At 39.2% G+C, this 17,222-nt stretch overlaps 1 protein-coding gene across 1 annotated transcript in view; it reads right to left on the bottom strand.

Annotated features, from left to right (window-relative positions):
- The window catches only part of LOC129079137 (phospholipid-transporting ATPase FetA-like), a 58,558-nt gene extending 42,579 nt beyond the window's left edge, over positions 1–15,979 (bottom strand). Inside the window, exons 1-9 of the mRNA XM_054584095.1 lie at positions 15,922–15,979; positions 15,563–15,621; positions 10,268–10,381; positions 9,362–9,460; positions 7,450–7,511; positions 3,481–3,553; positions 3,040–3,110; positions 1,911–1,993; positions 889–1,047 (exon numbers count right to left, since the gene is read on the bottom strand). Of these exons, the coding sequence (XP_054440070.1) occupies positions 889–1,047; positions 1,911–1,993; positions 3,040–3,110; positions 3,481–3,553; positions 7,450–7,511; positions 9,362–9,460; positions 10,268–10,381; positions 15,563–15,621; positions 15,922–15,979 (778 nt within the window). The remainder of the gene's footprint in view (positions 1–888; positions 1,048–1,910; positions 1,994–3,039; positions 3,111–3,480; positions 3,554–7,449; positions 7,512–9,361; positions 9,461–10,267; positions 10,382–15,562; positions 15,622–15,921) is intronic.
- Positions 15,980–17,222: the final 1,243 nt, after the last annotated feature.

Genomic DNA, 17,222 nt, shown 5'->3' on the forward strand with positions numbered 1-17,222 from the left:
CTACTGAAAATCTTTTGTGTTTGGGGCTAGGCAGCCTAGAAGCTGCCACTTACAGGTCAAGAATCAAGGAAGAAAGTTCCACTAAGGCCTCCACAGACTCCTAAGCTTCTCTCTAGGGTTTGAATCCCATCATTTTCTATATAAATGAGGCATCTAGGACCCTCCTGTCCAGGAGTAAATTCCCTAGAAGGGGAGCTCAGAGTTGAGTAGCATTCACCGTGGCAAACCTTCCTCCATGCTATCTTCAGACTCCCCGGCTTCTTACTGTGGTTGCTGTCAGCGATGCCTGCTGTGACTGAGGGCATAGAGTAGCACAGAAGGTTCCTTCACTTTCCTGAGTCACATCATAAACCAAGAAAATCCTGCACTAAGTATAAGGGATTATGGTTCTAAATGACATCTCAAGAGGGGTCACTGACTAATGTTCCACATGTGCCTTTTCTCTGGCATGAACCTTTCATACCGTATTTTATATTCTTCTCTATAATGAGCACTGTGTTTATTCTCTCCTCATGGGAGTAATCCACATGTATACTCTCCCTTTTAATGAGTTCCCCTTTCACACACCAATTCTATGTGTGCTTCTATGTGTGTGGCTTCTCTTGTGTCCAGATATGATTGCAAAGACTCATGAATGCCTTGTGGTCTTGGAACACAAAGCCTTCCTCTAACAATGGCAGTGGTTATATGTTGGCAGCTCACTGCTTGGGGAAAAAAGTTTTTTTTTTCTTAAATAATCCATCTATCCCCCTTTCTACCTGTCTCAAAGCCATAGTGTTCTATATATATCTGAGTACTATCTACATCCTGAAACCTAAGTACCCACAACTTGGCCAGGAATTGAATCCGGCAGGCTGGAGGTCTAACTGTGGCTCCGGGGAGACGTACCAGTGTAAATCACTAAGCCATAGCACCAGTCTGTGTTCTTGATGATGCATCCTCGGAGAAGCAGCTTGTCATGGTCCAGGATGTAGGTTTTTTCCTTGTAAGTCAGTAGTCCTGTGAATCTGTCCAACCTGTTATTGGGAGACTCACACCTCACTTTTCCTGAAAAAAAAAAAAAATGAAGAAGAGCAAGCCCTGGCTCTGTGATCTTAGGCCTTTCCTAACAGGATAGAAGGAGGTTTAACACAAAAGAGGAAAACATCTCTCTTTCAAAATGCACACACATCATTTTCCCTATCCTCTCTCAGATGCTGCCCATTTCTCACCCACTCCATTTAGAAAGGCAGACAAAGGTTTCTGGGCATCAAAGAAGAGTAATTCTATTTGTGACATGGGTTATCCAGAGAGCATTATGGATGAGAAAGACCCATGTGATAACTTATCACTATCAGTATTGCCAGATCATATGAACCCTAAATCTGAAAAAATTAAAAAAACTACTTAAAGAAAACATAGTATATTTTTCAAAATGAAAATAATCTGACATTTTCCTAATTAGTAAAGCAAAATATGCCCTTTGTAAATATGTGTACAATATTAAAAGGAGAAAGGAGAGTTAAATTCACCCACTGACTGGAGGTAGTGCCATTAACACACTTGGAAGTACATCCTTCAGAGTTTTTCTATACATGTACTCATAAACATACATATATTTCAAAAAAAGTATATGCTATATATACTAAGAAGAGTCTCTTGTAATATTTTTCTACTTATTAATATGTTGCAAATATTTTTCCCATGTCAATAATTATCAATTTGAATATTGCTCTTAAAAAGTTGGATTGAATGTGGGTGGCGGTGGTGGGTAGTGCCGGGGAGAGTAATGTGGGGAAAATAGGGACAACTGTAACTGAACAACAATAAAAAAAAGCTATATAGGATTCACTGTATGAATATACCATACTTTATTTAACCAGTCCTCTACTGATAAAAATATGGGTTGGCCAATCTATATGCTAACTCACCATCAAAGGCAGACAGCAGCTTCAAGTTATCTTCCATTTGACTGGTAACTGAGATGGCCTGTTTCACTTTCAGGTTGGTTTCTCTAGAGTAAAGGACACAGTCACCAGCATACTGTACACATACACATCAGCACCACAGGGCTAGTTTCTCCTAATTTTTCATGGAGGCTTAGAAAATGGATGTTGCCAATAGAACTTGGGCTATAGGTTTGAGCAGTATGAGTCACTTCTACTATTCTCTCTCAAGGACATCACTGAGGTGGGGTGGCTCTACGAGGATGCTAGTGTTAGCACACTGACTCCCCTCTCACTGCAAAACATCTCCAACCAATCCATGAGATCTTCCTGGACAGATGCTTGAGCTAATGAGACGTCACAAAACAACGTGGATGAGGCACCAGCTCCCTTCAAAATACGGAGCATGTCCTGATAAAATCTTGCACACACCTTCAAGTAAACATACTCCTTACTTCATACATATTTATAGAACTCATGAAGGGATCCCAGTTAGCCATTTGCTGATACAAGAATGCACTGAGACAGAAGCAAAAATAGAAGCCACATTTCAAAAAGCTGTGGGCACCAAGAGGAATAGTTGTAAGAATGCAGATCCGTACAAAACTCTACAGGACAAGCTCTTTGAAGATGGTCTCTACCCTCCTAAGACCGTAGCTTTTGCATGCTAATGAATTTCTACCTTAAATCCTTTATAGAACATGGTGTTTTATCAGTAAATAATTACCTCCAGACTCATTTTTTACCCCTGGAAACTTTAGAACTCTACTCTGAAATTGTACAGTTCTGTTAACCTCTTTCTTGTCACTCAGCATTAATAAATACAGCCAGAGTGTCTCCAGTTCAATAATTGAGCATTCACTGGGTGAAGTATCTGGGAGTTTATTTGCCCAGATACTTCACCCAGTGAATGCTCAGTTATTTCTGTCAAAAGCTTAGCTTTAGACTTGGGGTCCCAAGAGTCTGGCCTCCTTTCTTACCTGGATATTTCTAACCTCTTTGGTACTTTGATCTGAGAATAAAATCCATTCTCTGCATCATGTTCTCCCTCAGTGAAAAATCACTCTAAGCTGGCTCAGTCACCTTAATGAACCATTAAGGAGGGAACACTTACCCATCCAGTTCTGCTGTTTCTATATACGTCATACTGCAGGGCTCACTGCTAGAGAGTAACAGTGTATCAGCCTGTGGTCAGAAAAGTCAGAGGAGATAAGGAAAGCAAGAAGGCAAACTTTTAACATTACAATGTGACAAGAGCAGTTACCTCAGGAACAGATGTTCATCCTAAGAATTTTATAAACATTTGGTTTACTTTCTTCGTCTAGGACCCATCACTTCTACCAAACATCCCTCTCAGTAAGAAGCCTCACATTACATGTAGCTATAGTGAGAGGTGGACAAGAACAAGCTTCTCATCACAGGCACTGTTGATCTCTGGATGCAAAATGAGGCAGATGAAAGTCACCAAGAGCACTGGCAGTCGAAGTACTAAAAGGGTTCCTTTGTAGCCACTCCAGGCAAAAAAGAAAAAGCCACAGCCCAAGGAGGTACTCACCGTAACAGGCTGATTATTTTCTAATTTTATTATATCTCCCACTTGGATATTCATCCATTTTTTCTCCTCCATCCTGTAAGAAAATAACCCTTGAAAGCCCGCTCCCAAAGTCCGGTTTTGACAATCAAGAAAGAAAGAAAGAAAAAAAAAAAAAAGCTGAGACGAAGTCAAGGCTCAGAGGAGGACCAAACCAGTTTGTGATGCATTGGTGCTAGAATCAAGAGTGGGGCCTTTTTTTTTCTTCTTCAAATTCCAGGACTGTATTTCTTTAAACCTTATTACAAATTCAATTTTCTTTGAATGTTATAATATAAACATAAGTCCTTGCTGCAAAATCATTATCTATATATTCTATATATATAACCTCTTTTTTCTGGTTTCAAGTACCATCTCTTTGCAGATAAATCTTAATACATTAATTAATTTTGTTCCTAATTTTCAAATCTGGGTGATAGTACTAAAGAATAGTAGCTACAAGCTTTGGAGAACAACATCTGAGTGTTTATTTCATCTTGATTCACAAATTATTGCTACTTCTTTCCTGAACATTATAACAACTATGTGTTCCAGATTAAAGAAAGGGGGAGGTAGTCCCTACTGATTAAAAATATTCAATCCTGTTTTGCCATAGTACATTTTTAATTCCCATGCATTGCAATATAACCTTTTGTTTAGAAAATGTAGCCGTATAGCTAGAGATGGCATTGCTTTGACTCCAGAGATCATCCACGTTATATTCTCTGCTGGATGTGAATGGTACCTCCTGGAGTTCTATAACACTCTGGTACTTTTCCTAATACAAATACTTAGAAATGCTAGACAAAATAAAGCCAACACTTTTATAAGCAAGGCTATATTTAACACAAAGTAAGGAGCTTGGAGAAAAGACAGGACTGAAATCCAGACCAGAAGCATGTTCTAAAGTTGTTCTTGCCCTTAGTGAGGGAGGGGGGATTGTCAGTCTTATAGTTGGGTTGGCCCAAAAGTCTATGTGGTTTTTTCTATAAAGTAAAAGACACATTTTTCATTTTCACCAATAACTTTATTGATCTGGATATTTTGAGTATGTCCGCTATCTCCCACGTGGTATGACGTTGATTGTTTTCAATCAATGTCTCGATTTGATCGTTCTCAACCTTAACTGGTCTACCCAACTGTGGAGCATTGTCCAACAAGAAATCTCCAGCACAAAACTTCACAAACCACTTTTGACACATTTCATCAGTCACAGCACCTTCTCTATACACTGTACAAATCTTTTTTGTGTGTTTCAGTTGCATTTTTACCTTTCTTGAAACAGTAAAACATAATATGCTGAAAGTGTTGTGAATTTTCTTCCATCTTCAATATTAAAATGGCTACACAAAATTCACAATTTTGATAAGTTTTTTTTTAAAATGCACGCTGATATGACAGCTGTCACAATACAATCTAACAAAATTGTTTTGAGTGAAGTTGAAGACAACTAAGTGCTACTAGAGCCATCTTTTGGAAAAAACCAAACTTTCTGGCCAGCCCAGTAATTCGTAACTTGAGCTTTCCTTTAGCCCACCAAAGAGACAAGAGATTAAGCCTTAGGATCTTGAGAGGCAATGAGCTGGAACTAAGAACCCCTCTTAAAGCCAGGACTCTGGAAGAGCAATGCTATTAGGAAAAAGGTGGTCTAGCCAAAAAAAAAAAAAAAAAATCAACTGACCGGCAAGACAGTTTGTCTCTCTTAACATGGAGGGTTGGGGGTGAGAGAGTAGAGGACTCCCCTGAGAATTTGTAACCTCATGGAGTACAGGAGTAGGTGATACCCTTGACTTACTTGGTAGAGACAAATACAAAACCTCTCAAGAGGAATAAAACCTGAACTCAGGCCATTTACAGTCACTATATAGAGAGTTCCACTAGGACCTTGCCGGGTAGCTCAATCGGTTAGAGCATCATCTTGATATACCAAGGTTGCGGGTTTGATCTCCAGTCAGAGTACAATCAAGAAGCAACCAATGAATGCATAAATAAGTGGAACAACAAACTGATATTTCTCCCCCTCTCTCTCTATGAAAAGATTCTACTAAAGATGTCCTTATAACCAAAATTATTGAGAAAATGACAGAAATCACAGCTTGCAAAGCAGAAAAAGTTTTTCAATATCAGCTCTGCTCAGACCCATATGTTCTAGAAAAAGAAAGCTACTTTCCGGAATATAGACTGTTTCAACAACCAGTCTCACCTTGAGTGTTCAATTAATCAGACACTAACTGGGTTACAAAGTCTAACCAGGGCCCTGCTTCTGAACTCCTGTCATAAAGCCACTCTATGACAAATTATTCTCCAATAATCTTATAAAACCCAAGTGCTCAAGTTACTTGAGGAGTTCATTTGATGAAAATTATTTGATCAGTAATTCCCTGGCCTTGCGAATTTCTAAAACACTTTTGTCTTTTCTTTTTATTTTGATTTATTTCCTTCTTTTCTTTTTCTTTTTCTTTTTTAAAAGAGTTTATTTTTAGAGAAAGGGAAAGAGAGGGAGAAACAGAAGGAGAGAAACAGTGATGTGAGAAACATCAATTGGTTGCTTTACATATGCACCCTCACCTGAAACTAAACCTGCAACCCAGGCATGTACCCTGACCAGGGATCAAAATGGTGACCTTTCGCTTTGCGGGGCGATGCACAATCAACTGAGCCACACCGGTAAAGGCTACTTTTCTTTTTAATCACAACTGCCTTTTTTGGTGGTAGTTATGAGAGGCTTCAACAGATCAAAACTCTTGAAGAAATAACCCACCATGAGTAAGAATCAGCAAGTATAATAAATAAAAATTCTATTATGTGTCTGAGAACATCACATAATAGAATTCTATGATTAAAACTATAGCTACTGGGTGTTCTATAAGGCCACCTTGAAAAAAGACTGGACCTCAATAATGAATTCCTTCAGGTTTACACTTCTTTGCAATCATACTTCTGCACACATTGGTCACTTTTCCTTTCATGTAATTGCTATTTGTTGAATTCTTCCCCACCTCTTAAGGCCTAGCACAAACATCACTTCCACCAGAGAGTCTTCCTTGACTCCTTTAACCAGTTATGATTGTTCATTTTTATTAATCCTTATAATAATTCTTGTACCTCTCATGATAGTCTTCATATTTTCCTCAAGTAGGAATTACTCCTGTCTCTCTCCATTCCTGCCAAAGTTGAATTGCTCAAAGTTTGCACCGCCCCACAAAATATAAACATTTACCTAACACTTAAGATAGCTATGACCAAACGCCAAACAATGGGGTCAATGCCAATACTTTCTTTAGATTGTTAACAAAAAGATGGTCTGACCAAAGGCTATAGAAGAATGGACAATAGGTCATGTCAGAATCCATTTATGTTCTAAACTGGACTAACAAGGAAAATGGGAACGGACTCATAACTAGAGAACAGGATGCCGGCTAGTGAAGGGGAGGTTAGCGGATGGACGGATTGAACAAAAAGGAAAAAGGGCTCATGGACACGGACAACAGTGTGGTGATTGCTGGTGGGGTGGGAAGTATAAGGAGACTAAATGGTAATGGAAAAAAATATATAATAAAGATTTACTTTATCAAAAAATAAAAAAGAATCCATTGATGTTTAAAGATATTGATGTCTCTATGTGGACCACTGCACTAATAATAATCACTTGCATATTAATCCCATGTCACAATTTATTAATTGCTTTAATATATTATTTAAGTTTTATTTTCATAAGCATAATCTAAGGTAGAGAATAAGGCCTTTATAGATAAGAAACATGAGGTCCAAAGAGGTCTGAGGTCAGATGGTGCATTCAAGGGTATGCTAGATAGAGAAACAAATTTTCCATACGTCCAGTCTTTTCACTGCCTTGAACTACCTTTCCAAAGCCCTCAGCACATTAAGTGTTCACAAGGCCAACCCTCACCCAGAGCAGGTCCTACCTAAACTGGCTTCCTTAGAAGGACTTACCTGCCATTCATCAGTACCAGAACAGAACGGTTGTTGACCTGATTGTCACTTTGGTGCTTTTTCTGAAATTATACGAGAAAATGTTCAGGAAATAGAGTTGAGCAAACTGCATGTAGAAAATTAATATTTTGAAATGTTACCCAATGTAGTTCACCCTCTTTATAATTTTCCTTTACCCCACAAAGTCCTTCTACCATTAAAACCAGGCCAAGAGGCTGGCTATCTCTGAGAAGCTGAAAAGGAAGGTCTGAAAGAGAACCAAGGGAGAAGAAGGAGAGAAAATCTTGGCTTTAAAGATCAAAAACCAAAGACTGGGGAATGAGAACAACTTATATCAAAGGCCACAGAGATGAGATGGCCGGATGAGTCTCATGCTCCTTGGTAAGTGCAGGGAAAGCTAAATATCCTCAAACATACTTCCATCCCACCCCCAACAATGGTCCACATACAGAAGCCTACAGTGGATGCAATGAGAATCTCACAAACTTTTTCAAAAGCAACTTTGCTCAGTCATCTATTCAATGGCCAAATAGAAGGGGGACAAATACAGGGTATGTCCTGGTGCTAGAACTTACAGGAATCCCCTCCTTCCAGTGGAGTTACTCCATGGGAGAAGGGCAGGACTGGGAAGGAGGCAGAGAGAATCCTGAATTTGTTAGAATGGTTATCCTAAAGAGACTGAGTTCTAAACCAGAAGTAACTGGGATATTCTGAATTGGCAAGTTAAGTTTTTGCTTAAAGTTTTGGCTCTTTAAAAAAAGGTGGGGATGGTGGAGTGGTTGTTATGCACTATATTGAGTTTAGTTATAGAGAAATACAGTTACATTTTGCATTGTGACTTCAGTCACAATTTAGTTATGACTAAAATCTAAACCATGTGCTAATTCTGGATTTAAAGAGTTACAAAGTTAAAAGAGCTGAAGGAACATTCTTCTTTCAAACCTTGGTCTAAAAATCTATTCTGGCAAAATCAGGACTCTCTTATGGAAGATGCAAACAGTTCAACAGGACGGGCTTCCCAAATCCCAAGCATGGTACTGGGTCCTCACCCTTATCCTTTTATGCAGGGCCTGCTGTAAGGAGTAAAGAGGAAGCCATATTTCTCCCTCCATGGCCAGGAAAAGATCCAGCCTCTGCTTAAGCATGCCATAAGGCTTTCTGAAAATTAGAGGGCCCCTGGCTGTGCATACCTAATAGAATTGAAAGCTGGAAATGCAGATAGGGACAGTTGGAGAAGAGAAATGAAATGCGCAAAAGGAAGATAAGAACAGGAAAGAGGGAGGAGGAAACAGAGGGATGAAAAGAAGATGGATATAAAAATGAGAGAAAAAGGAATCGTGAAAGAAAGATGAGAGCAAAACCAGAGAGAGCTAAGAGGAGAGTGAAGGAAGAGGTGGGTTATTTAAAACGAGATGGGCCCTTACTGGTGTGGCTTAGCGGATTGAACATCATCCTGCAGACCTAAAGGTCATAGGTTCGAATTACGGCCGTGGCACATGCCTGGGTTGTGGGCCAGGTCCCCAGTTGGGGGTATGTGTGTGGCAACCAATCAACATTTTTCTCCCTTTCTCTCTCCCTCCCTTCCCCTCTCTGTAAAAATAAATAAATAAAATCATAAGAAAAAGAGAGATGGAAAAAAGCCTGGAAAAGAGGCTAAGAGTGGTGGTTGTAGGAAGACAAAGAATGGCCTTGCATTGCCCCTTTCTGGCCATGCATAGACCACTAATCTTGAGCCTACAAAAAGTATATTTTTGTCTTGGATAGATAAAGAAACAAAAAAAGGGAACCATCTTTTTCCAATTGGTGCTTTTCCCTAGCATTAGGTAGTTACAAGAAGTCTTTCTCCCCCCTCCCCCCGCCCCCAGGCTGACTAGGATCAGTGAGTAACGAAAGGCCCAGGAAGCCAGTATACCAGGTCATCCATGGCATCTTTCGCTGCTGTTATGCACAGCACCACCATCAGAGGTATCACAGTTGTGTACCACGCCAAAGAGGAGATCTGGGGAATCAGCTATGAGACAGAAAGGGAGAGAAGCTTAGGTCAGAAAGCTTAAAAGACAATATATTTCCCCCCACCCCAACACCATTTTCACCTCCATAGGTTCATAATAAATTCAACGACCCTCATTGCTTTCCACTGTTTTTAGCCTTCATATAACCCTCCAAATATAAGTAAACATTGCCCAAGAAAGAGGGAAAGAAGAGACTGTAACCTGCTACCTGTCTGTCCTGAACTCTGTAACATTTGCCTTGATGGCAAAGGACCATTTCTCCTGTGATAATGAAGGTGCTGGGGGTAGGGTGTAGGAGTGGACCTGGGAAAACCACATGCCATCCCACATGCCTTTGGCACAAGGGAAATGAGTCGATCTGTCTCTCACTCCTAATTTGGGCCTACCCCACCCTGCTTCCTTGCTCTGCACTAGTACTGTTATATTCGAAACTGCTCTCCTTCCTCAGCACGTCTGCATTTTAACTTTCTGTTAGGTAGGCAGGGACCAGAAGGAGGAATGGGGTTGTAAGTGTGGTTGGGGTGAAGACTCTGTAGCCTCCTGTGACCGTGCAGCCATAATGAGGGGCTCTTCTTCCTTGGGATCCAGAGACCTTGCCTCCTTCCTCTTGCAGAGGCTTGTTTCATCCTGGCTAATCCTGACCTCAGCTACTCTAGAGGACTGGCCTGAGATCCCACCCATCCATTTGCCTGCTATCTAGTCAGAGAAGGTATTTCTCACTTTAGAGAGGAGAAGGACTGATTATACAACCTGCCCCCAGAGAGGTGAATAAAATGTTCTGTGGAAAAGGTCCCAAAAGGCAATACCTGTAGGATTAGCAAAATGAGAAAATATGCATTGGCAAGTCTCTGAAACTGTTCAAATAGGTTCAGGGGCAAGAAGTTAAAGACATTATATTTTGAGGTCTTGATGGTATTGTTCTGTGAGTAAAAGAAAACAAGCACAATTAGAGGAACAAAATACTCCTACCTCCCAATCTTAACAAAAAGGACAATGGCCACTCAGTGAAATGGTAAAAAGTAACAGTCCCCCCACCAAAGGAAGGGAAGACGTATTATTTCCCCTCCCACCATATTTTCTTTGAGACCTAGAGAGGTCTACAGGATGCAAAAATGTCAAGGTTGATCAATATGGGGCTTTTTTGGGAGGCAGAATGTATTTCTGCCTTGGATAGAATTCTTGGTTTACTGACACTATTGATAATAAAATCAATGACAATAAAAACCTACACTTATTGAATATTTGTTACATGCAAGGTATTGTTCTAACCATTTTTATTTGTAGCAACATATTTAATCCTCAAACAACCCTATGAGGGACTACCATATGATCACTTTTTTGAGGATGAGTAAATTAAGGCACTGAAGTTATTTGCCCAAAACCACACAGTTAGTTGCAGAGTTGGGATCGTGCTGTCTCCTGAGACTCATTCCACTTGTATAGCCATCCAAATACTTTTCTTCCTTAGAATCATAAATACTTCAGTTTCATCTTACCCTCTGGCCCTTAAGGTCCTCCTCAGTCCTAAAAAGGCAAGACTTCCATTTGTGTTAGCCCCCCTCCAGAGTTTAATGAGCTTTTCTTGGTTTGGCAAACTCATTTCAGTGTGCTTTTACATGCTGGTTTCATCGCTGAAGAATGTCAGATGCCAAAAGCAAATTACTGTCTTCCAACCTTAGCCCATTGAAGGTTCCTACACTGGTTGCTGTCAGCATTGGGAATCACTTGTCCCTTAACTGCCCTGAGAGTTTGAATAATTTGGCCTACATCTAAGCTATTATTTTGTTAAGTGAAAATGGGAACTTGGTACCTTTCCAGTCCTGATCTCCAAGATTCTGACAGGACCACCTTACTTTCTATCTTTGGGTTTTCAATAATTTGACCTAAGTTGTCAGAGCTTGAATCTAAGAGCTCAAGAAAAGCAGAAGAATGAGACCATTCCCTTGTTCCCCTAAGAACAAGGCTTCTCCCCCATCTCCTCCATCTGGAAGGCCTAAACAGAAGAATAAACCCACCTATAGGCCTGGAGTACACATGCTCCTCAAGTATAAAGAATCTTGCTGGGCCCTGCCTTGGGAAGGCATCAGAGTCCTCTTGGAGAACCCAAATCAGCCAGTCCTAAGGCTAAAACTTGCTCAAGGTTAGATAGACTACTTAACCAAGACTTGCCCAATGTCTATTTCCCAAGGGAAAAAAATATGGTCAAATAGCTTAGTGCTGAGTAATTTAGAGGCCCAAGACAAAACTAAGATTTCCTTGGTATTTCTCCATAATTTTTCCAATTAACAATCAACTGAACACTATACATTTCTCAAGGCTTTCTCTGTTCACAGCCCTATGTTGGGCTATACTAGTAGAGTCTGAAAAAGAATTCAACAAGATCTATCCCAGAGAAGCTCATAGGTTTGCCTTGAATAGAGTTCTAACTAAATGATCTATAAGAGCCCTTCTAGCCCTGGGAGTATGTTATTCTAAAGTATGTTATTCTAATATAGAGATAGTTTTCTTTGATCATAAGATACTCTGATTCCTTGGTGTCAAAGTCCAGATTGCTCAGATACTTGGACCCAAAGCTCTTTTGATCTTTTGCCTTACTGAAGCAGCTGGTCATCACTAATGAATGCTGATTCTGTCTCAAGGTAGAAGTATCAATGCTTCTTCACTAATTTGGCAACTAGAGTATTTTGTTCTACTCTTAAACATCAAACCAGAAACAACATCTCCAGAATGTAGAACATCTGCTTAACTATGAACTTCCTCACTTTTTAGTTATTTTGGCACATGTGATAACATTTAAGTATGATAGGGGTGGTGGATTTTGGTTTGGGCTATTTATTTATTTGGGCAGTATACTTGATTGATGGCTAAATGAGGAAATGGAGGAGAACAGAAGGCCAAGGACATAATGGGAATCAGTATTTAGGGGATGAGAAGAGAAAAAGTATAGGAATGGAAGAAATTAGAGAAATAGGAGGAAAATAAACAATGAGTAGGACCAGGGAAAAGAAATCATTGTTAAATATATAATAATCAGTCAAATCTGTTCATTTATTCATTAACTATTCAGTATATATTTATTGAATGCCATTTATGTGCCAAACATTGTGATAGGAACTGTGGATACAGATGGAATGAGACTTGTTCCCCTTTTTCAAGGGATAACAGTTTCTATGAGAAAGTGAACTAACATTTTTCACAAGTATACTTAACTCCTACAACCACCATGTAAGGTGGTGAACATTAATGATTATGCCCTTTTTCTAGACAAGGGAACTGGAAATCATAGAAGTTAACATACCTAAGGATGCAAAGGTAGCAAGGAATAGAACTGTGTTCAAACTCTGGTCTGTCTGAGGCCAAGCCTTATCATCCCAATGCTGTTTATGCAGGTCTGGAAGATAGAGGGAAAACCTGCTCCCATGGCTATATGCTGAGCATTGTTATTTTCCAGAACCTCTCTAACTCAGAAATCATAGACTAATATCCTACAGAGAGACTGTAAATACATATGGCTATATATATTTATAGCTATACAACAGTAAACCCTCACTTAACATTGTTGATAGGTTCTGCAACCTTAAGTGAAAGACATATAATGAAACCAATTTTACCATAGACTAATTCATACAAACAAGAGTTAAGTTCCTATGGCATCTCATCAATGTTATAATGAAATAATGTTATTTGAGGACCTACTGTACATGAGTATATAAACACGTAGCTGCATGTGCATGAAATAACATATCTATGAAAGCATTGCTTATAATCATGAAAGACTGGAAACAACCTAGGTATGGGTTTATAAGGAACTGGTTACATAAAGTATGCTAAATCTGCATAGGAAATACAATGCAGCTAAAAAAAAGAAAGAAAGGAAAAAGCTATCATGAAATTCTGATAATGAAAACATTTCTAGTACATATTGTAAGAAGGTGGGAAAATAAGAATATATATTTGTATTTGCTTTATTTGCACAAACAAGCACTGAGAACTAAGTAAGAAACTAATAAAGGGATTCCCTATAGGAAGCAGATGTGGGCAGGCATGAGGTGTTGGAGCATGACTTTTCAATATGCATCTTTTTATGAGTTACTTATTCATAAATAAATAAATAAGTAAATAGATGAAAAATGAACAACTCAACAGAAAATTAGCAAAGATCATTAATAGGCAGTTTCTAGAAAGAGAAATACAAAAAACTAATTAAAATGAAAATATTAGTGATCTCATTCAAAGTTAAGGAAAGATAGAAAAAAATGTCATTTTTCACCTAAGAGCCTGGCAAAGATGAAAAAGATTGGTAATACTCAGTTTGACAGGTATATGGAGAGGCGAGCAATCTCTACTATAGGTAGAAATATACCACGCAGCAATATTTTTACAGATATGTCCCCTAGAACAAGAGACACAAAGGAAAGAATAAACAAATGGGACCTGATCAAATTAAAAAGCTTCTGCACAGCTAAAGAAAACATTAGCAAAATGAAAAGGGAACCAACTGTATGGGAAAACATATTTGCCAATGATACCTTGGGCAAGGGTTTGATCTCCAAAATATATAAAGAATTCACATGACTCCACTCCAGGAAGACACACAATCCAGTTAGAAAATGGGCAAAGGACCTGAACAGACACTTCCCCAAGGAGGACATAGACGGGGCCCAGAGACACATGAAAGGATGCTCAGCATCACTAGCCATCAGAAAGATGCAAATTAAAACCACAATGAGATGGCACTTAACACTGGTCAGAATGACTGCCATAAACAAATCAACAAACAACTTCTGGTGAGGTTGTGGAGAAAATGGAACCCTATTGCACTGTTGGTAGGAATGCAGAGTTGTGCAGCCACTGTGGAAAACAGTATCGAATTTCCTCAAAAAACTAAAAATGGAACTGCCTTTTGACCTGGCAATTCCACTGCTGGGATTATATGCTAAGAATCCTGAAACGCCAGTTCAAAAGAACCTATGCACCCCAATGTTCATGGCAGCGCAATTCACAATACCCAAGGGCTGGAAGCAGCCTAAGTGTCCATCAGTAAATGAGTGGATCAAAAAACTACGGTACCTTTACACTGTGGAATACTACACAGCAGAAAGAAAGAGGGGGCTTCTACCCTTTGCTATAGCATGGATGGAACTGAGAACATTATGCTAAGTGAAATAAGACAGGCAGTGAAAGACAAATACTATATGGTCTCATCTATAAGTGGAACCTAATCAACAAAACAAACAAGCAAGCAAATTGAAATAAAGAACAAACTGACAGTAACTGGGGTGGGGGAAGGGGGACAGCAGGGGGAGAAGGGGAAGGGTCATCAACGTACATGTATAAAGGACCCACGGTCAAAGCCAACGGGGTAGGGGGTAGGATTGAGTGTGGGAAGTGGCGGTGGGTGGGGTGCAGAAGAGTGGTGGTGGGAAATGGAGACAATTGTACTCGAACAACAATTAAAAAATATAGATAAATATCTTTTTAGAGGCAATCTGGCAATATGTCTCAAAATTTTTAACGTGTTTTACTTTTGACCCAGCCAATTCACTTCTAGAAAAGTCTCATAAGATATATTCACACTAAGTGTGCCAAAAAACATGTACAATGGTTCAGCCAGGATGATTTATCACAGGAAAACACTGAACACATTTTTTTGGAGGGGGTGTGAATGAATACATTTTACATGTTTGTCAATAGAAAACTGGTTAAACAAATTAAGGTATATCAATATAATGGGAAACTATGCTGCTATCAAATGAATTAGGTAGATCTATATATTTGTAATAGATAGACGTCTAAGTGAAAAAAGAAAATTGTGGAACTATACCATTATTTGTGCAAGAAAAAGCTACAGTATTTCTTTTCTAGGAGTTACACATAAAATCCAATATCTGAGATACATTATTCCCTGAACCTAGGCCACTGGATTGACTTTGGGTCTGAGTCCTCACTGCACCAGCCCTCAATGAATAGCGGTGTGAAAGAAAGTAGAAACTAAGTTATAGGATCTACATCTACAATGAAGTTCCTGCCCCACCAACAAAGGGGAATATTAGAGGAGAATTTCAGCCTCCTTTTGAAATAGCCAGAGACCTGATACTCACTGGATATCCAAACATAGTGTTGAATTTTTCGTTGTTGGCTTGCAGGTATCTCTCTTGTTCTAAGAAAGAGGAGAGAAATTATGAGAAGGATGCCCCTCCGCACATTAGCCTGGCATGCTGGCTGCTAATGAAGACTTCACTAGATCCTCACACTTTCTCACTGAGGATATCTGTCTACAAATGGTATTTTGTCTCTTTATTCAAAGAATCAAGAAATACAATACAAATGAAAAATCCTCAAGTGTTCAGGCTTTCTGAAGACAACAGGACAAGTAATTTCTGAGTTCTCCACCATTAATGCTTCCAGCGAATCCTAGTTATGTCTCCACAGATGACAGGATGGCCTGCACCAACATTACTGCCAACACAGATATCCAGCCCTCCCTCATAGGTCAATTCCACTACCTTAACTCGCATAACTAAATTTAAATTAATCACTTATTATTGAGTGCCTATTGCACAGAGGCCAGTGTGCTAGAGGCTGTGGGGGGATGAAGAGATGAGTAAGACCAAGTACATGACTTCAAGGGGCTTGTAGTTCAGTAGGAGTAAGCCTGATAACTGTAAAACATGACAAAATCATCACATCAAAATGCATAGGTGTTATGAACTATTACACACAGTGAGCCCATTACCATGTTATGAAAAGTCTTAAAAAATATATATTATCAATAGATCTTTCTGCCCTGAATGACATACTCCTGTAGTGTCTTCGTTCTTCATTGGCTCAGGAAACATTTAGAGTTCTTGACAGGTGTCAGGTCCTGTGCTGAGTGTTAGGGTCACATTATCCCTGACCATCTTGGGAATTCTAATCCCAGTGGGGAAGACAAACATAAAAAAATAAAATTCAATCTAATGTAAGGACAGTGATACAGGCAAGAACAGGATGTTAGGAGTGCACAGAAGAAGGAAGGGAGGTAAGGAAAAGTCAGCTATGAAAAGTATTCCTGGAGAAGATGCTTGAATTATTTGGATGATATGGTGTGCTTAATTTCCAATTCTCTTGAGCCTGGATAGTACATATACCAAGCAATTTAGAATTTAGTCTGAAGGTTGACACTACAACTAAATCCTTAATCATTCTAGAAATTCCTAGACTGATTTTCCAAAGAATTTGTCTCCCCAGAGAGTGGGTTCTAGCAACCATTCTGCCTGCAAGTTATTTTTTTTCAAAATAGACTGAATGTCTATTTTGAAGCTCTTCCAGCCCTCAAATGTCTTCCCTGGCTCATGACTCCCAAGATTAGAAAGAAACTTCCTTCCTTGATCCGCAAAGATTCTTACTCTAAGCCACAGAATCCCACTTGATCTTGAACTCACTTGCCTTAGCCTTCTAAGGGAATTCTCTGGCTCCAGGTGCTAGAAACCCAACCTGCAACTGTTGAATTTTTTTTTTTGAGATATAATTCACATAACATAAAATTTACCTTCTTGAAGTGTACAACTCAGTAATTTTTAGTAAATTAATGAGGTTACACAGCCATCACCACTAATTCAGAACATTTTTATCAGCCCCAAGAGACAACCCATACTCAATTCCCCTTTTTCCCTTATCCCTGGCAAACACTAACCTATATTCTACCTCTATGGATTTGCCTACTCTGGAAATTTCATATAAATAGAATAATATGTGGTCTATTGTGACTGGCTTGTTTCA

The sequence above is a fragment of the Pteronotus mesoamericanus genome, unplaced genomic scaffold (genome assembly GCF_021234165.1).
Source record: "Pteronotus mesoamericanus isolate MK-2021 breed Mesoamerican mustached bat unplaced genomic scaffold, CSHL_Meso_final contig_78, whole genome shotgun sequence".
Taxonomy (NCBI): domain Eukaryota; kingdom Metazoa; phylum Chordata; class Mammalia; order Chiroptera; family Mormoopidae; genus Pteronotus; species Pteronotus mesoamericanus.